Here is a 19124-nt window from a genome sequence, read left to right as displayed (position 1 = left end):
GTTTCTTGGATGTACAATTTTAAAAATTTACGACCCAATAAAATAAAGGAAAATAATTCCATATGAATCGGAACCTATATTGTTCCTGCATTCTACCTGAATGACCATTACTATTAATTTCTTCTGTTTTACCGTTCTCAAATTTTGTAAATGGATTCTTATCAAATTCCTATGTATTTACATTCTGCGTTCAAAAGCCTACAAAAGGTGGTTGAACAGAGCCTGTCAGGTGGGACCCAGCTGCTAGGTTCGCGTGCCACCTATTCGCCGGCCCCACCACGCCACAACGATAAACATAGGAATAATATCCCACTTCGGATACTGGGAAAGGGTAATAAGCGAGAAAGAAAGGAGAAAGGAGCGCAGCAAGAGGAGAGATGGCGGCGAGGCGCGGGCGCGAATGGGACGGGGACGAGCTGGGCGCGCCGCCGTCGACGCCGCTCGCTGCGCCCGTCGTCTGCCTCCTGCGCTCCGCCGGGGACCTCGCCGCCGGCGCCTTCGTCGGCTCGCTCGTCGGATACGGTTTCTCCTTCCCTCCTCCTCCTTCCCCCGGTCGTTTCAATTCGCCCCCTTGCTCTCTTTAAGTTTGGATGTCCTCGTCGTCGAGCCCTACTAGTTTGTTCCGGGCGTGTTAGCTCGAGTGCTGTATGAAAGATTCGGACTGCTTTTGGGGAGTTGTGGGAAGAACATGAATCATCGTCCTGGATGAGGTTAGTTGTGTGGTAGGTTAGGATGGGAAGGGAATACGATTGCTCTGATTATATCTTGAAATTGGTGGTTCTATAGATGAATCGGCAATATTGTAGGAAGGTAGAGAAAGAATGGATGCTACACTGAATTGTATTGATCACAGTGATGCTGTTAATATACATGTACAAGAGGCTAACGGCCTCGGTCAGCTATAAGGCCCCGTTTGGATGCGTGGATCGTTTCAGATTCAAGCTAGAATCAGGCAGAGAGGCATCCAAACGGTCTGCGTAGAAACGTGTCCAGCTGAAATGTTCCAGGGAATCAGCGGAGTCCGTTTCTCCCGATTCAGCCAATAGCTCTGTTACAAGATGCCTCAAAAATCCATATTTTTAATCTCTTTCCCCTATAGTTTTAGACCTTCTAAAAGACTCCAAAAAATCAACCAATTTTTATGTAGGTTCTATAATCCGTAAGCAACCCATTTTAACTAGTTGCACTTAAAAAACCTGAACAAAATTCAAATTCAAATTCATTAAAGTTGACTGTTTTTGCAGCTTCTTCGAATTTTTAGAGCTTTAAAAGGATTCCCAAAATTAGGAAAAATTCACCAATATTCATCTTAATTAATGGACTAATTTCTAAATTTATCGCCAGCTCTAAGTTATATTGTGAAATTTCAAGTTTCTTCACATGACCTCACTTGTCTGGAATTTGATCAATTCCAATTAAATTCAAATGCATGCAACAATTGCTCAAAAACGATAAGAGATGATGCTCATGCTGTGTATGTATGTCAATTATTGTTAATGTAATGTTGTTATTGCAAAAAATAGTATATCAACAAAAGGCAAAATGGTCAATTGCACCACGATTCTCTCTTTTAAGAAACTAGATCCAGACAACTAGCCAAATGGTTTCCAAAGGTGATTGAGTCACCAGAGAAACGTTTCTAGAGAGAATCCGGAACCAAAACATTTCTGGGAGAAACCGGAACCCTATCAAATGCACCCTAAACATGGATCACGAGCTAGACACGTAAGTTAACACCCCCCCCTCCCCAAGCAGTCTGTACTTTGTCACCAGCGATGAAGGAATTGAACAAATCGCTGGACAACCGATGATGAACTGGATTGCGAGCCATGTAAACCGCGGACACGTTTGCAGTAAACAATGGAAGCTTTGTTGATGACGCAGTGAAGTTCATTGAGCAACTGATGAAGCCAACAACATTATGCTACCGCGTTCACCATGACGTGGTATTCGGCTTTGGCACTTGAATGGGACACCGTTTGGACAGCCAACTAATGAGGGAATCATCGAGATAAACGCAATAGCCTGAAGTCGATCAACATGTATTTGGGCATTCGGCCCAGTCCGCATCGGAGTAGGCACATATGTCCAACAATAGCAAGACTTGGAGCTGGAGGCTGAACGCCGTCGTTCCATGTACATACCGCAGTATCCTTTTGAGCAACGCCAGGTGACAGTCCTCCGGATCATGCATATGCAAGCAAGCCCGCTGAACAGCATATGCAAGGGCGTGTCACTGTTAGGTACTTGAGGGCTCCGGCAAGGCCTCGGTAGTCGGAGCTATCGATGTCGAGGTTGCCGGAATCTGCAGCAAGTTTAGGCTTGGTGTTGATTGGCATGGGCGCTGTCTTGCATGTTGTCATACCTGCGTGTTCCAATATTTCCTCAGCATAGGTTTGTTGTGACAGGAAGAAGCCCTTGGCGAAGTGCGTCACGTTGATGCCGATGAAGTAATGGAGGTGGCTGAGATCCTTAATCGAGAACTTGAACTGCAAGTCGTGGACGATGTCATGGAGCAAGGCGCGTGTCGAGGCAGTCAACAATATCGTCGATGTAGAGGAAGAGTGGTGTTGTTGCCGAGCCACAGTGTAGGGTGAAAAGGGAGGCGTCGGAGCGCGAGGCAATGAACCCAATCGTCGTGGTGTAGTTGGCAAAACATAGAAACCATACGTGTGGTGCCTTCTTTAGCCCATACAAAGACTTTGAGAGAAGACACATAGTCAAGGTGAGCTTGATCAACGAAGCCAGCCGGTTGTTTGCAATACACTTGCTCATCCAAGTGCCTATGTAAGAAAGCATTGCGGACATCAAGTTGGTTCGGGTTTGCAATCATGAGATGTTGCAATGGTAAGAACAATCTGAACTGTCCCGGGTTTGACAACGGGACTAAACGTCTCGGCATAACCAACTCCATGCTGCTGTGAGAAACCATGAACGACCCAACACGCTTTGTACCTTTCAAGACTGCCATCCGCATGAGTCTTGTGTTTGAATACCCATTTCTCGCTCACCACGTTGACATGTCTTGGCCTGGGAATGATCTGCCAAGGGTGGTTCGCCACGAGTGCATCAAATTCTTCTTCATTGTTGCATGCAAGTGTGGGCCGCGGGACGCAACCTGTATAGAGGGAGGGAGTGGCGAGACGATAACAATAGTGGCAACGTTGGTAGTGTAGCGAGGATTGGGTTTGAACACACTTGCACGCCCACGTGTTGTCATCGGGTGCATTGGTTGAAGTGGCGAATGGGTAGGCATTGTGGTGCTGGATGAGGAGGCCGTCGGTGGTGGCGCAGGTGACGCTTGAGTGTGTAGATTGCAGGCACTGGAGTCAAGCGTGGCGCGTGTTGCGGCGGTAAGTGCATGGCGAGTGTGCTGAACGGGCGGATTGCGGAGCGCAAGTTGAGGCTGTATGTTGAGGGCGTCACAGGGTTGATCGTCGACCAGAGCAGGATGTGGCAGAGATTGCGATTGTTGTTGAGCAAATGGAAAGATATGCTCATCAAAATAGACGTGTCAGGAGATGATGACACGCCTAGTTTGAAGATTGTAGCACCGATAACCACAATGATCGGGCGGGTACCCAAGGAAGATGACGATGTGGCTGTTAAGTTTGGAAAACATAAACAACCAAAAACACACAAAATATTGTAGTCTGGAGGAGAGCCATATAGGAGTTGGTAAGGCGTCTACAAAACTTTTGGTTTGCAAGGGCACTGATTGACCAAGTATTCCCTCCATTCAAGAATACAAGGCGTATTTTGTTTTGAAAAAAAAAATCAAATTTTATATATTTTGACCAACAATTAGTCAAATTATAAGTATGTTTAGTATATAAAAATTATACAATTAGATTTATATTTCAAAACGTTTTCACACTATATGAGTTTTGTAGCTATAAACTATATATTTTATGAGAAAACAATGGTCAAAGGCTAACTTGAAGACTGAGTCAGAACAAAATACGTATTGTATTTTTGAACAGAGGGAGTAGGAAGCAGTCTGCAATGCATCTGCCCAAAAGTGTTAGGGCATCGATGCTAAGTAGTATTGAAGGCCAAATATGCTAAGAACGGGCGAAGTCTACACCATAGTCACCGGATACAGCGTCGACCTTGCGTTCCCTGACCCTGGGACGCCATCCCGAATCGAGGGGGCACGTACGGGGTCGAAGTCCCCATTCTGGCAGGGTTGTCGCCCCGACGGATTTAACGTCAAGGACGGACAAGAATGGTGGCGGAGGCAAATCAGGTAGAGGCGGTCGTAGCCACAGCGGGAACTAGGGGGGGTGGGAGGAGATCCGGTGGCTGGCCCTGTGATCATCGAGCGACAATGATGGTGGCGGCAGGCGTTGGGGAGGGGCGGGCGTTGGGGGGAGAGGAGGCGTAGGCGGCGACAGGTAGCGGGCGGTGGGAAGGGGCGGGCGTCGAGAGGTGAGGAGGCACGGGCAGATGGAGCGCACGCTGGAGAGGAGGACGGAGGGCTCTCCATGGGATGCTCCGCTTCTGTAGAGAGAGAGAGAGAGGGAGAGAGAGAGAGCTGCTACGTGAGAGAGAGAGGGTTGTGTGGTGGAAAGGAGTAGATAAGGTTCATGAGAGAGAAAAAGGTGTTGTTGGCGGAGATGATGAGGGTATGGGCTGAGTGGGCTTTAGTTTCATAATGGATTGAACAGTGTGGCATGGGCCAAATATATTTCTTTTGTTATTTTTTGGCTGATATATATATATATATATATATATATATATATATATATAAATACCTGTTAATATTTATAGCATATGTACTTAGTCTTTACAATGAGGCATCGACCCGGATGAATCGGGGTCACCTTCTACATCGTTAATTTGTCGTCCTGAAGAGGTAAACCCTATTCGTACCACATTTTTGTTAGATGTCGACCCACGTCCCGCGACCCCGTTCCTTGACCCGATCGACCTGAATTTGTTGTGACTATGATCCACACATCACAATGCAGTAATTGAAAGAGAAATTGAGTGTTTGAATTGGAACGAGAAAATGGTAATCGAGTATGCTTGCCTAAGCGACATGTCTGGCAAGAGGGTGGTGTAGATTTATTGCAACTGAAATCAAAAGAGCTCCAGAGCTTGCGAAAGGAATCTTGACCCGGATGGTCGAAGCATTAATGCCAAGTTTCTGCGGATGTGGTGACCAAACACATGCACTCCCGGAGCAAATCAACAAGCTAGAGGGTAAAGTTCTTCCGAGTTGTCACATCGAAGCATCACCTCCTTGTCACATCGAAGCATCACCTCCTTGGTTTGTAGGTCCTTTACAGAGAAGCATGACGATCAAATTCCATAGAGATAGAGTTAGCACGAGTAAGAGCGCGAACAGGCAACAAGTTCTTGCTGATGTGTGGTGCAACAAGTATATTAGATAAATGCAGTGGACGAGAGGAAGTTGGAATAATGGTGTTGCCTGTGTGAGTGATAGGAACGGAAGCGCCATTACCAACTATGATGCCAAATGAAGAGGGAAAGGGGGAGATGGAGGAGAGATTACCACTGCTCGAAGACATGTGCGACGACGCGCCTGTGTCGAGGTACCACTCGGGAACACTAGCATTGGATGGCTGCAAAGCCATGTTGTTGAGAGCTTGGATCAGAGATGCTTTATCTCAGCTCGGTGGCACTGTAGGTGTCGGAGAAGCCATCGGTGTCGAAGTAGCATGAAGAGCCTTTGGTGGTGGAGCGCCAGGACGATCATCAAGAATGCCAGTGCCAGGAGGAGCTGTTGCACGCCCCAGTGGTCAGGCCTGAAACAGATCCGCCCATGGGTTGGTCGGGTGGGAAAGGAGGCGGTGGCAACGCAGATGTGCGCCCATTGTTGGATGATGAACCCTGACCACCGCCAGACTTGTTCTTGGTCTGCTTGCCATCGTAAGATGACGTGACAGGTCCAGAGCTGGAGGACCCACCAGACGTAGTTTGCGGCGATTGTGCGGTCAGGCTGAACGACACGCCACCACTGCCAGGAGCAAGAAGGTGGGATGGCGCTTGCGCCATGTATGGCGTAGTCTGCGCAAGACGTTTGAATTGCACAAGATGATGTTCTTCTAGGAGCAGGTAGGAGCGTGTCTGATGAAATGTGGGGAAAACAAGTTGCATCGTGAGGACGGGGATGGTGTGCTGGAAGCGGGGGTTGAGACCACTGAGAAGATTGTGGACAAGATCCTAGTCCTGCACTAGCGATCCAAGGTCGCAAAGGTTGTTGGCGAACGACTTCAACTCGGTGCAGTAGGCAAGAACCGTTAGATCTCCTTGATAGAGATTGTGGAACTCGACGCTGACGTATACCGAGCGCATTTCCTTGTTGTCGTGGAACAGGGACTTGATCGTCTACCATAGGGAGTAGGCGGTATCGTCCTTGCTTTGCACGATTTGCAAAATTTCGAGGGAGACGGTGGAGTAGAACTAGGAGACAATCGAGAAGTCATTTTGTACCCAATCTGAGTCGTCATGAGCCAGGGAGCCGTCAATGTGATCGGAAAGACCGAACTTGCCGAACACGACGTGAAAGAGCTGGCTCCATGACCAATAGTTGGACTCGTGAAGGTCCAGAATGATCGGAACATGAGATTTCATTTTGATCAACTGGACTTGAGAGGTAGGTGGGGGATTGATGGTCACTTGAGAACCAAGGTGAGGAGGAGAGCTGGCTTCGGAAGCTGAGGACGAGGAGGCGCTCATGGTGGAGGTAGGCCAGCCGAACAGAGGTTAAAATTGAATGTTGACTGATACCATGTAGAAAGGTAGAGAAAGAATGGATCCAACACTGAATTGTATTGATCACAGTGGTGCTGTTAATATGCTTGTACAAGAGGCTAACGGCCTCAACTGACTAAGGCTCGGTCAGCTATAAACATGGATCATGGGCTAGAGAACAGGTCAGTTAACAAATATGAAGAACTGTACTGGGGTCGCTTCTTTAACCACATTGTTATCTGAGGGACTGTTTGATTGCTTTAGGTAGTAGTGAATGCTTGGATTTTGTTGTCCTGATCATTGGAGAATCCTTCTGAAATTGAAACATTATAAGGTGGCATATAACTCAGAGGGGATTGAGGAAACAAACCGAGTAGGTTCTTAATTCATTCCAGAAGATGATAGCTTGTTGGAGATTAGGTTGGTGTGGTAAGATCAAGGAGACAAAATGGTGACTTTACCTCACCTCATCTCGCCTCAACCTCCACATCCATTCCGGAGCTCTCCTCCATCCCCTGTGTGGGTCGATGGAAATGGACTCCTTAGTTGGCTAGGGAAGTTATAGTCAACTGCCAACCTGAGTATGGAAGTATGGATAAACATCAAGATGTCAAATCTCTTTTTTTCTGAAAATCTAGTGTCAAAAGAAATAGAAATATTCAAATCTCAGTACCTACCTAAAACAAAACAAAAAAAGAGAGGATGAGAGGTAACTTGATGCTTGGACAAACTCTCAGGGATTTGCCCCTCCTGTTCTACATATCCGGCCAAGCTTCTCCAAGAAAATGACAACTGGCCAAACAAACAGATAGGATGACCTCATGTGACCATCTTGCCATCCCACTAATCTAGTTTGTGCTAAGGTTTCTAATATGGATAGCAGTATAGTGTTCTATTAGATTTTACTTTTAAGCTAATCTGTGTTAAATCCTGCACTGTTGAGTTAGAAATATTTGCATGCCAATTTACTGTCTGAGATAGAGAGAAATCAGCCTTCCATAACAATATATGATCTACTCTACCGAGTGCAATCAGGCTAAGGTTCTGCACTTTTTATTAGTATGTCGGCATGTGCTTTAACATTTAGTTTTATTCTCTAAAGTTCACTTATTTCTATTATTTAATTCTTTTCCAGGAAAAGGTTTGATCACGAATCAAGGTATGAAAGCTTCACTCAGCAACGCTGGATCCTCTGCCAAGGTTAATTGAACGCAATGTTCATGTAAATAGTTTGGATAATGAAATTGTTCTATCTTTTCATATAGAAGATAACTCATAATATTTCTTTTCTTTGTATTTTTGTATTAAGACTTTTGCAGCTCTGGCTGGTGTCCAAAGTATCATCATGTGCTTGTTGAAAAGACTGCGGGGGAAAGATGATTGTATGCAACTTACTTTAGTTTCATTACTATGTTAGCATATAAAGAAGCAAGTGTGCCTTATCAACTAAATAGTAAATACTTTCCTTTGCAGTTATCAATGCTGGCGTGGCTGGTTGTTCCACAGGCCTTGCTTTGAGCTTTCCAGGTACAACTACATGGAACTATAGTTAGTACTGTTTTTAACGGTATCTCCAGCATCATTGCATGGTTATTGTAGGCTGCTTTTGTAAAAACAGTGCTTGGTGCCGGTCTGCTGGATGATATTGTTGAGTCTCTTCATTTTTTCTAGTATCTACTTTCAAGCTTTCGCTGAGTAAACCTTCTGAGACCTTATTGCTATTCACACTCTTCTGACTATCTTGGTTTGTAGAATATTATTCCAATAACTTTGTTTTTTTCTGTGTTATACATGGGGATAATTTTTTAATAAAATGCATGTTTTAGTTCCATGTGGAAGTGGAACCAAATAAAACTGCAGAGTGTTTAAAATATTCATTAAATGTTTTAATTAACTTTTCTTTTGATGTTCCTATAACTATGAAAAATGAGTCTACAGTATATGAAACTTGTTTTTTGCTGAGCAATTAAACACGTTTGGAAGACTATATTGCAATATTGTTCTTGTTCTTTTGACTCTGAAAATTCTTTGGTAAACTATTTTGCAATTATTTTCTTTTGGTCTGATGTCTGCATTGTTACCGGAGTAACATGGACATTGATATGAAAAAACTGTAGAAACAATTAGACTATGGCTAGTCTTGTATTCAGCCTGCATGTTCAAATTATTGGGAGAAAGCTAAATTGTAATCTTGTGAGGCCTCCATTCTCCACCAGAGTTGTGCGTCTTCAACTGCTTGTATATTGTACTTTTATAATTTCAGAAGAGTTTCCTGTCGGATTGGGGACTATAAACTTTTCCATATAAATTTACTGTACTGGATGGCCGTGTTTGTTTACATGCTGAATGCAACATATGCAAAAAAATTAATTAAAAGGGTATGCAATTTCTAATAATGCCTTAAAGCATAGAGTGATAAATTTTTGTCTCAGACCAAACCTGATTTATGCCTTAAAGCATAATTTAAATCTCCAATTTCAATTGAAGGAAAGGAACTGAGATAGGCATCGTCCTTGGGAAAAAAATAAAATAATGGACAGCCAGATTTTATGTAAATATGAAAGGAAGGTGCGTAGAGAACCTGAAGGCTCAATCTAAGGGGAAAAAACAATGATAACGGGAGAAGAACAGAACTTGGGTGATTCTAACTTCTTAGCTTCAGCTTGTGCAATATTTCTTTGTTAATTTCATCATACCTTCTCTAGCATAGCCGTGTGCACCTTCTTAGATTTTACGTTACACTAGAAATATAGTAAAATTATATTTAGAAGATGGTATCTCTTGTTGTTTTTGTTCTGAGTAGTATGATAGCTGTAACAAACATAGCCATCCTTGCAGAACAAGAAGTTAGAATTAAAAAGATATTTCTAGTCGTGTTCTCTTTAAGTCCAGGCTGTTACTACTACTCAGCTATAGATTCAATTCGGAAACCTTTTTTTGTGGAACCATGAACCGTAAGCTGTATCTTCGTTTTCGTATGCTTCAAAATTTCTCTTGAACCAGGTGCACCGCAAGCAATGTTCCACAGCTGTGTCACCTTCGCGGCGTTCTCCAGCATAATGGACGGGCTCAACAAGCAGCAGGCCGCAATGGCGCTCACACTTGAGCGGAACTCTTTGACAGAGAAGCGTCAGGAGGGTGGTGTTCTCCCACCGTTTACACTTCCGCCACTTCTGGATGCTTCAGACGCGTTAGGTTCATTCTGCCAGACCTTGCTCAAGCGCAAGCACTAGACTCTGCTCAATTCGGACCCCCAAACGTGTAGTTTCTCTATCTGGGCTCGTTTAGCATTCTGGATTTCTGAACAGTGATGTAGCGCATTTTTGGTGTCGAGCTTGATCGAGTATGGTAACATCAATTTTTGTATCTAGTCTTGTTGATTCAGTTTTGTAACAAGCTTAACAAAGAGATAACGATGACATGACTGTTTTTCATCAGAGAGATTCTACTTCTGTCCAGTCATCATGTTAAACCGGCAGAATGGCACGTATTTGTTCTTGGCAAAATAAATGGTAAACATGGAATTCGCATTTTCATCGAAGATTTAGACTCTGCTCGCAAGTTTAGGTGAAGTATCAATCTGTATCATTACCACACATCTTGTGCTATCCTCTGTATCATTACCTCACATGAAGTATCAATCTCTTGCTTATCCTCATCAGCAGTATCTAGAAAGATAGTTTTCCCACTCACATTCAGCCCGGCACAATCTTAAAAGGGAACCAGAACCACACTGAGAACCAGACAAGACTGCTCACACAACACAGAGAGATATGAGTCAGACTACAATTCGGCCGCAGTGCATCAAATAATTGCGCAATCAGTCATCTGCCAGTCTGATCCTATCGCCCAGTGCCAGTGGTGGAGGCCGCTTCTCCGCCAACCATGCCTGCCGGCGCACTACCATGCCGCGCATGCGTTGCTTTTTCACCCCCACTGGGAAAAAAAGCTCGTGGGGTCTTCCACTGTGCCGAGGTACGCTGGGGCGACGTCCGGAGAGAAATTTTATGAGACCCGTTCGCGTAAGGCCCTCGTGAGACCTTCATCCGTGCCATACACGCGTGATCGCATGGCTCACACGTGTGCATACCTGTGCACACAAGGACACGTGTCAAAATGCTGCACGGGTCTCTACGAAAGGCCTGGCTCCATAAAATTTCCTTCCGCGACGCCCAGAGACAAATCCATACCTTTAAGAAGCAAGATCCGACTATATGAATATTATATCACTAGATTTGTCTTTACAAATGTTTCAATAAAAATATAAATTTATTAGTGTATATTGATGTAAAGTTATAGTCAAAACTTAGACAGCAAAAAGTCAATAAGGATAAATAAAAAAGTACGGAGTAGTATCTATTTGCTTGCCTTGTCTTGAGGAGCTAAGACTGAGAGAGATGGAAGAGCAATATTTTAGACCATGATGGTCCAGTTGCAGCGTGACACGTCTGCATTGAAAGTGCTTAGGGACTGTTTAAGCAACTATTTGTAGAAAAAAGGTAATATTAGACCATGATTGTGATTTTGATGATTAATAATAACATATTTATTGGGACTAATATGTTTATCAAGTATATGTTTTAGCAGCTCTTATAGATGCAATACATGATGAAACCACTACAATTGGGATAAAGATGGACTGAATTGGATGAGTCCTAGGAAGATAACTCACCGTATAGTCCGGTACAGAAGAAATTAAAATCACCAGAGCATCTCTGACAAAGGGGGAGAGAAGGCTGAAGACTTCACTAAATAGTTCGGCGCTTAGCAAGGTATATTACCAGAGTTTTATCTGCAGAGAATAGCAAAACTGAAGAATCCACCGGATAGTCTGGTGTTGATGAAGAAGGTGCACACCGGAGTATTTTAGCTCAGGACAGAAGAAGTTGAACTCACCGGAAGGTCAGGTGATCAGCGGAAGATATACACCGGAGCAATTCTTGCAGAAAGGGTTGCAAGTGTTGAAGATCGGAGAACAACGGACCAGAAGGTCCGGTGATGGGAAGTGAGTGCACCGAAGGCTTTATCGAAGCATTTCTTGCAGAGGCGATTCCAAGTGATGAAGAACGAAGATGAACTGACCGGATGGTCCAGTGTCAAGAGGAAGTGCTTACATCGAAGTATTTTACATAAAGAGGCTGCAAAAGCGTGGATTGGCTCAAGATAACTCACCAGATAGTCCGGTGATGAAGATGAAGTATACATTGGAGTGAATGTTATTCACATTGACTTTGAGTGGGAGTCCAACGGCTAGTTTCTACTGGTGTACACACTGGATGGTCCAGTGCTTGTACCATTGCTGTCACCGGATCATTCGGTGTTAACAATAAATTGGAGCCATTGGGGCAACGGCTAGTTGGCGGGTTTGAGGCTATAAATACTCCTCCACTCGATCATTTGAAGGGCTAGAGTCCAGAGAAACACAGAGACACTTGAGAAGACATTTAAGCCATCAAAGTACTTAAAGTGATCATCTAAGGCAATTAAGCATAAGATTAGTCAGTGATTAGTGCTTATAGGTCTAGAGAGAGTGTTGCTTGGTGATTGTTGCCTAGAGAGTGGATTAAGGAGTGATCCTAGCTTGTATTAGGTGGTACGTCGATGCCTTGGAGTCTTGGTGACTCGCCAACACCTTGAGCCGGAGTTGCTCAAGCTTGTTGACACTCTGACTTGGTGTGAAGAGACGGTAAGACACGTGTATGTGTATGCGGAGACCCTTTCCTTGGTTGCTCAAGCTTCGAAGTGAAGACAGCGACAAGTGATCGGAATAAATGCTAGTGGTGAGACTTTGCCTTTGTGGTTTGGTGGCTCATCTGAGTTGAGACCTTTGTCTTTGTGACTTAGTGACTCAAGAGTCGTGACTAGAAGAGTCTTAGTGACCGGGAGTGTATCCTTGGTGGAGCTCCAACGTAAATTAGGGTGGCATTTATGCCATCGATACCATAGGATAAAAATCCTTTGTGCCGAGTTTATTTTCTCTACCATCTTTACACTTTCGTATTTATATTCTTGCAATTTACCTTTGTGCATTTACTTTTCTAGAGTAGTTTGCTAGGATTGGCTATAGGTTACAAACCTTTTGAGTGATAGAATAGACATACTAGATAAACCTAGAGCACATTTAGATAGAAATTGATATAGGTTTATCTTGTGAAATTTTTGGAGCCAATTAGGTTAGTTTTTAAGACATCCTAATTCACCCCCTTTTAGGACGTCACCGATCCTTTGAAGTGGTATCATAGCCTTGTGCTTTTGATAGGTTTAACCGCCTAGAGTTGAGACGTCCGGGGTTGGGATGGATACCCATAGCGATCCACATTTCGATGGAACTAATTTCCCCCGTTAGAAAATTATAATAACTTATTATTTATAAGCTAAAGGTTTAGATGTTTGGAGAGTCACCGAATAAGGGATGAAACCACATGTCACCAACAAGGAGAGACAATTAAATGCATTGGCAAAGAATATCATTTTATCATATTTATGCGTTGATGCATTTAATCGTGTTTATTCTCTCACCAATGCATATGATATTTGGACTAACCTCATTGAAATTCATGAAGGCACAAAGGATGTGCGCAATAAAAAACATCATGTGCTAGTAACTAAGCTTAATGGCATCAAACAACTACCCCGTGAAAATGCTAATGACATGTACTCACATTTGAATATTCTTGTCAATGAGATCAATGGGCTAGGTTTGACGTAAATTGACGATGATCAAGTGATGAGAAGAATACTTCAAGTTCTTCTTCCAAAGTACAAGTTGATAGTCTTCATCATCTACGATAACAATGACATCAAGAGGATGACTCCAAGTCAAGTGCTTGGCAAGATCATCGCTCATTAGATGACCATGAACATAGGGGTGGAAGCTTATTCCTCATTTGATGCGCATTTGCCCGATCTTCCGAAGGTAATATGATAAGTCGATTAGTAGAGTTTCGATGTTGATGATCCAAAGGCTCCGATTAGAATAGATCAAGAACCCTCGCAACCACTACACCACTATTCCGTGGTTATCAACCGTGCCACGGGGTTGACCTCGTCAAGAAGGATTTTTTCTGCAAGCGAATCGAGAACACAAGCAAGAACAGCTAGATGCAATCTGAATATTGCTAATTACCAATGAAGCACTCAAGTTTGGGGTTCAACAAACCGATAAACAGCGAAACTGTATTAAACAGAATAATCTAAGCTAAACTCAAGCCTAAACTACAACGGCTACTGTGTATATATAGGGGGGCGTGAGGAGGTCGACCTAGGGTTGTGCAACCGTGGAGAGAGGCGTGCACAACCTGGACTCCGACTCCGACATGATTACAAACCCGGCAGGGTTCAAAACGGTGATATAGCACCTTATTCCTTTGACTCTGACTAAACTATAAAGAATATCTGGTTTAGCTCATATCCATTGGAAAGGGCTCGTCGTAAGCTTTCCAGAATATCAAGATTGCCTAAAACGGACTTCGTATGAGAGAGTTATGCCCATTTTAGTGATGTGCTGTCCTGGAACTCGACTTCGACCACGACCACACTCACGACTAGAGCTCAGTCTTGAGTCCGAGTAGACTTGGTCTTCGAGGAGTGACGTCCGAGTAAGGTTGTGGTACTTTTCCCACGTTCCTATGCAATAAAATATCACAAGAATTTAGTAGTAATCCATTCAAGGAAACACGAACAGCAAGGAACAAGTTCACGTGCTCTTATAATTGGATCTTGTATGATTTGAGGATTATTGGTGATATTGATCATATCCGAAGGAGCCATGAGGTCATCATCATTTGACACCAAGAACTTTGCTCTTACAAGCAAACAAGCTCAATGTCAACATATGAAGGCAAGGATAAGAAGGCAAGAGCAAGAATTAAAATTAAGTGAAGATGATAGTGATCAAGATGAAGAGAACAATAAAGAGGATAATCAAAGCACATCAAATGATGAAAAAATTAATCCCAAGATCGTCAAGCTCTTCTAAAAATTAGAGAAGAATATAAGAGGATTAATGACAAGATTGATCATCCAATCTCCGTTGAAGACTTGATCAACACAATTGATCATATAAGAAGGAGAAGAAGACCAAAAACAAGAGGGAGATAAGGGGAAGAGCCAAAGCATTCGCAAGTATAGAAAGATGGGTGAGTAACGATGAAGTGTCAAGCTCAAGTGATGAAAGACTCACCATCTTCCCCTCAAAGAAAAGCTCTTCCTCAAGGGCATCATCACACAAGTTATCTCGCAAGCCATCTCACAAATGTCTTATGGTCAAAGGTATGGATAACGTTGTAAGTGATGATTAATCTGACGAGGATCCCCTCTCAAGAAGAACTCCTTCATTTGATCAATGAGCAACAAAGGGTCCTTAAAAAATAAACTAAAGAACTTAATAAATTCAATAATCTCAATGACATTTATGCTACTTTTGTTCCTAATTATGAATAATTATTAAGCAAATTCAATTTGCTAAACAAGGAGCATGAACAACTTAAAGCAAAATTTAAGTGCATTGAATCTCAATCTAAGGCTCATTTGGAGCAATCTACCTATCTCTTTAATTTCAAATATAAGATAGATGCTTCCACTTCTTGTGATGATTTGATTGATTTATCTAGCTCATCCCTTTGCAATGAGACATGTATTGAGAATGTGGTTGTACAACCATCTAATGAAATCATTGCACAAGAGAATGATGAGCTCAAGCAAAAAGTAGAGAAGCTCAAGAAGGACTTGGTAATATTAAAGGACAAGAACCATGTCTAACCTTCTTAAGATAACCATGCTACCATGGTGAAGAAGCTTACGGAGGGGTCCATTGTGACATGCTTTAAATGCATTAAGAAGGCCAGATGTACTTCCAATGCAAGCAAGTCAAGAAAGAGATCAAAGAGATGAAGAAGGTCATGTACCTCTCTAACAAGACCTCAATATCTACACAAAGCCCAACTACAGGAATAAGGCCAAGAGCAATCACTACAAGCTTAAGAAAAAGGAAAATAGCAAGGTTGTTGCGCATATGGTTGGGAATGTGAGGACCCGTCCAAATAGTATTCTAATTAATCATCAGGATGATTATTTGCTTAATCGCAACTACGATGATTAACCGAAATACCATCCCGATGGTCCCGACACGTGTTTTGTGCCCAAGATTGAAAAACATATCTTTTCAACATATAGCATCACAACAAAACTTAAGAAAGAACGAGTAATTAAACTATATTATAAGTTCTTAAGAACTCAATTATTTACAACAATTTACATCAAAAGGAAGCTAGGAGGATAAAGAATAGATCACCTCCTAACTAAAACTAGAAACTACGCAGCAGAAGATTAACATTTATGAAGCAACCAAAGCGAGGTGAAGCTATATGCCCTTAGGCTCCATCCAAAAGCCTCATCATACAAGTAGCTTGCACTACTCGTTCCCGCCACCTATATCGATGGGCGTGAAGTAGACAAACATGAACTCCTCCTCACCGGTAGAACCTGAAAGAGCAGCACGAGTACGAAGGTACTCGCAAGACTTAATCCATAATGGATACATATAAATAACCCGACTCCAAGAAGAATGTATTGAGGTATTAGCAAGGAATCGGCCACATGATTAAGTAAATTTCATAAGTGAAACGCAACTTGACATACACATGTGAGCTTCTATACTTAACTATATGTACCATTCTATCCTAAGAATATATGTAACTGGAACCATAATAAGCATATATGCAAATAGCACTACTGTAGAAATCCCCTTCATTATCGGTTTTGGAGTTGGCAGCGGGCAGTGATAGTCGAGGACTATCACTGCCGACCAAGCCGGCAGTGAAAGGGATTATCACTGCCGCTGAAGGATTTGGCCAGCAGTGATACCCATGGCATCACTGTCAGCTCGGTAGTGATACCCAAGGCATCACTACTCTTCCAGCGAATCACTGTCGGCTGAAGGTTTCAGCTGGTAGTGTTTTCCCTCTCCTCCCTCTCTTTGTCCTCTCTGTACTCCCTCTCTCTCCCCTCAATCTCTCCATCTCTTTCTCAATACATGCATACATTGATACATATATTTACTATAAATCAATAATAAAAGCATATTCATTAATGCATAGTAATAAACATATATTACAAGTCAAGCATCAATAAACACACATATATACATAATAGTTCTCATAGGTCACCCCTTGAAAAGTCGATCAAGTTGAGCCAGTCTAGTATTCCTCTACCCCTCCCATGATGAGGACATCGTCTCCACACTAATGATTGATGGCGTGTGTATGTCCGGGGACACTGGGGGCCGATGGTGGTGGAGCGGAGGACCCGACCACGCCTGATCGACCGCAGCGTCACCTATGCTCTAGGCTCGTCGACGTGTCAAAGACATCGAAGTATGACGCTTGAACGCCTCTATGGTTTGAGCCTTCGGCCTCCTCCGTAGCATACTAACAAACCACCCTCTCGTCCTCATCCTCCTGGGCACGCTTACGGAACGCTTCTTCTCGCTCCTCCGCAGTGCACAACTGACGGGCCAGCCTCTCATCCTCCTCCTCCCAGGCACGCTTATGGGACGCTGCTTCTTGCTCCTTCGCAGTGCATAGCTGATAGGCCAGCCTCTCATCCTCCTCTTGGGCACGTTTATTGGCCACTGCTTCTTGCTCCTCCTTCGCATCATTGTTGGAAGGCCATTCTGCTGAAGAGTCGTTTGACGATATCAACTTCGCATCATACATAGTAATTCATGTCATTCATTAATAAATAGTAATTAATATCATTCATTAATATTGTGTCAATTGGCAAAATATAATATGTTGTCAAGCCCCTTGGTAGCATTCCTCCTTGTCGCATACTCTTTACTAGAAGGTACGGTGTCATCTGAAGGTCTCTCATACGTGGACGGCACGATCAGTTCATAAAACTCGCTGTTTGGGTTGATAACATATTCCAAGAAAAATCCGGCCATCTATTTCCTAAGGGCATGTATTTCTGCATATTGTAACGCACTTGTGCATAGTTTGAAGCGCTGTGTTTGAAGAATCAAAAGAATTATTCCATGAACATGTGTAGAAATTGAAAAGAAGGTACTGATACGTTATTTCATACCTCAAGATCATTAAACCTAAAAGCGTCTCTGTCCGGGCTGAATGCGTGGATGAAAGTAAGAACATAAAACGCGCAAGGATTGTTACCGGGTGGTTGCCTCATACACTTCAAGAGGAAAGAATTCGTCAGTTGAATGAATTGAACCTTTTTTATTTAGTAGGAAATGCAAGACATGAATATGAATTGTGTACCAGAAAGTCAGTTTTTACATCATGCTGCTTCCTAAATGGAAAGTGGATAACACGCTTTTTTGTGATATCTTGCCCTGTACGTGAATATGAATACCAATTGAACTTAGATGCAATCGTCGAGAAGATTAATGATCGATTTAACCTATTTAGCATGTCGATGAGGTGTTGGTAAGTCATTTTATCTCTCTTTTGTGATTCCAAGATAATGATCTTGCTCAAGTCTGGGTGGATGATAAAGAGGATCCAATGAGAACTTCAGAATATGTCACCATAGCAAATTTGTACTAGAATCGAGTTGCCCATAAAATGAGGATGCCCTTGCGCGCAAACATGTACTCATAGTTGTAGGGTAAGAGTATGAATTTCTTGTATTGGTGTTGAAGCAGATACTTTAATAAGTAGTCCTCGGTGATGTCTAGATTTTTTGTTACAAGTTTCTGGTTCACAAGCCTAGGATCTATGAATCCTACTTTCTTATCTAAGTCCTGTTCGTATGCTTGGATCTCCATTCTACGAAAAAGAGAAGTTAGCTATGCAATTTCAAGGTACAAGATGATATAACATGAATTATATGAATAAGTCACTTACAGAGTCCATGCTCTGGCTATAGCCACGTCAAGGGCATCTTCCTTGTACAGTTTATACAAGTGCAAGAATTCCAACCAGAAGAAGACATCCCCTTTGAGGAAATATTCATCTTTTTATCTTACAGGGAACATCTGAAAACCCTGCCTAGACTGCTCCAAGTACCATTGATGTAATCGGCGCATTTGAGTTGTAGGATTTCTTTCTATATCTGATTTGACCAAAGGTTTGCTCAACTCAAACAGCCATGTAACATCCAACTTTGATATATCCACTCCCATAGTAAGTCGTGCTAGTTCCTGTGCTGTTATTTTTGAATCTGCCAGGAAGTCTGTAATACCTGGAGCATCCTTAATTATTAGGCCTAGTTTTCTCTTGTCCTGCTTCTTGCTGATGCGTTCATAGTCAGTCGATGGCTTACTTGAAGCCGCCCCCGTCTGTTTGACTTTGGCCATTTTCATGAAAAATTTCAAGGCATCTTCAGGCACAACAGGCTTCAGTGGAGGTTGTGAAGGATGGAAATGATACGTGACACTGGCG

The 19124-nt window shown here is 42.9% G+C and overlaps 1 protein-coding gene across 1 annotated transcript; it reads left to right on the top strand.

The window, feature by feature from the left end:
• The first annotated feature begins 329 nt into the window (after nucleotides 1–329).
• Nucleotides 330–10264, top strand: LOC133907392 (mitochondrial import inner membrane translocase subunit TIM22-3-like). The gene is made up of 5 exons (XM_062349426.1): nucleotides 330–522; nucleotides 7859–7923; nucleotides 8033–8105; nucleotides 8197–8250; nucleotides 9727–10264. Exons 1-5 carry the CDS (start codon nucleotides 378–380, stop codon nucleotides 9954–9956), a joined length of 567 nt encoding a protein of 188 aa, XP_062205410.1. The 5' UTR covers nucleotides 330–377; the 3' UTR covers nucleotides 9957–10264.
• Nucleotides 10265–19124: the final 8860 nt, after the last annotated feature.

The sequence above is a fragment of the Phragmites australis genome, chromosome 24 (assembly GCF_958298935.1).
Source record: "Phragmites australis chromosome 24, lpPhrAust1.1, whole genome shotgun sequence".
NCBI lineage: Eukaryota > Viridiplantae > Streptophyta > Magnoliopsida > Poales > Poaceae > Phragmites > Phragmites australis.
This window is presented reverse-complemented; position numbering and strand designations above follow the sequence as displayed.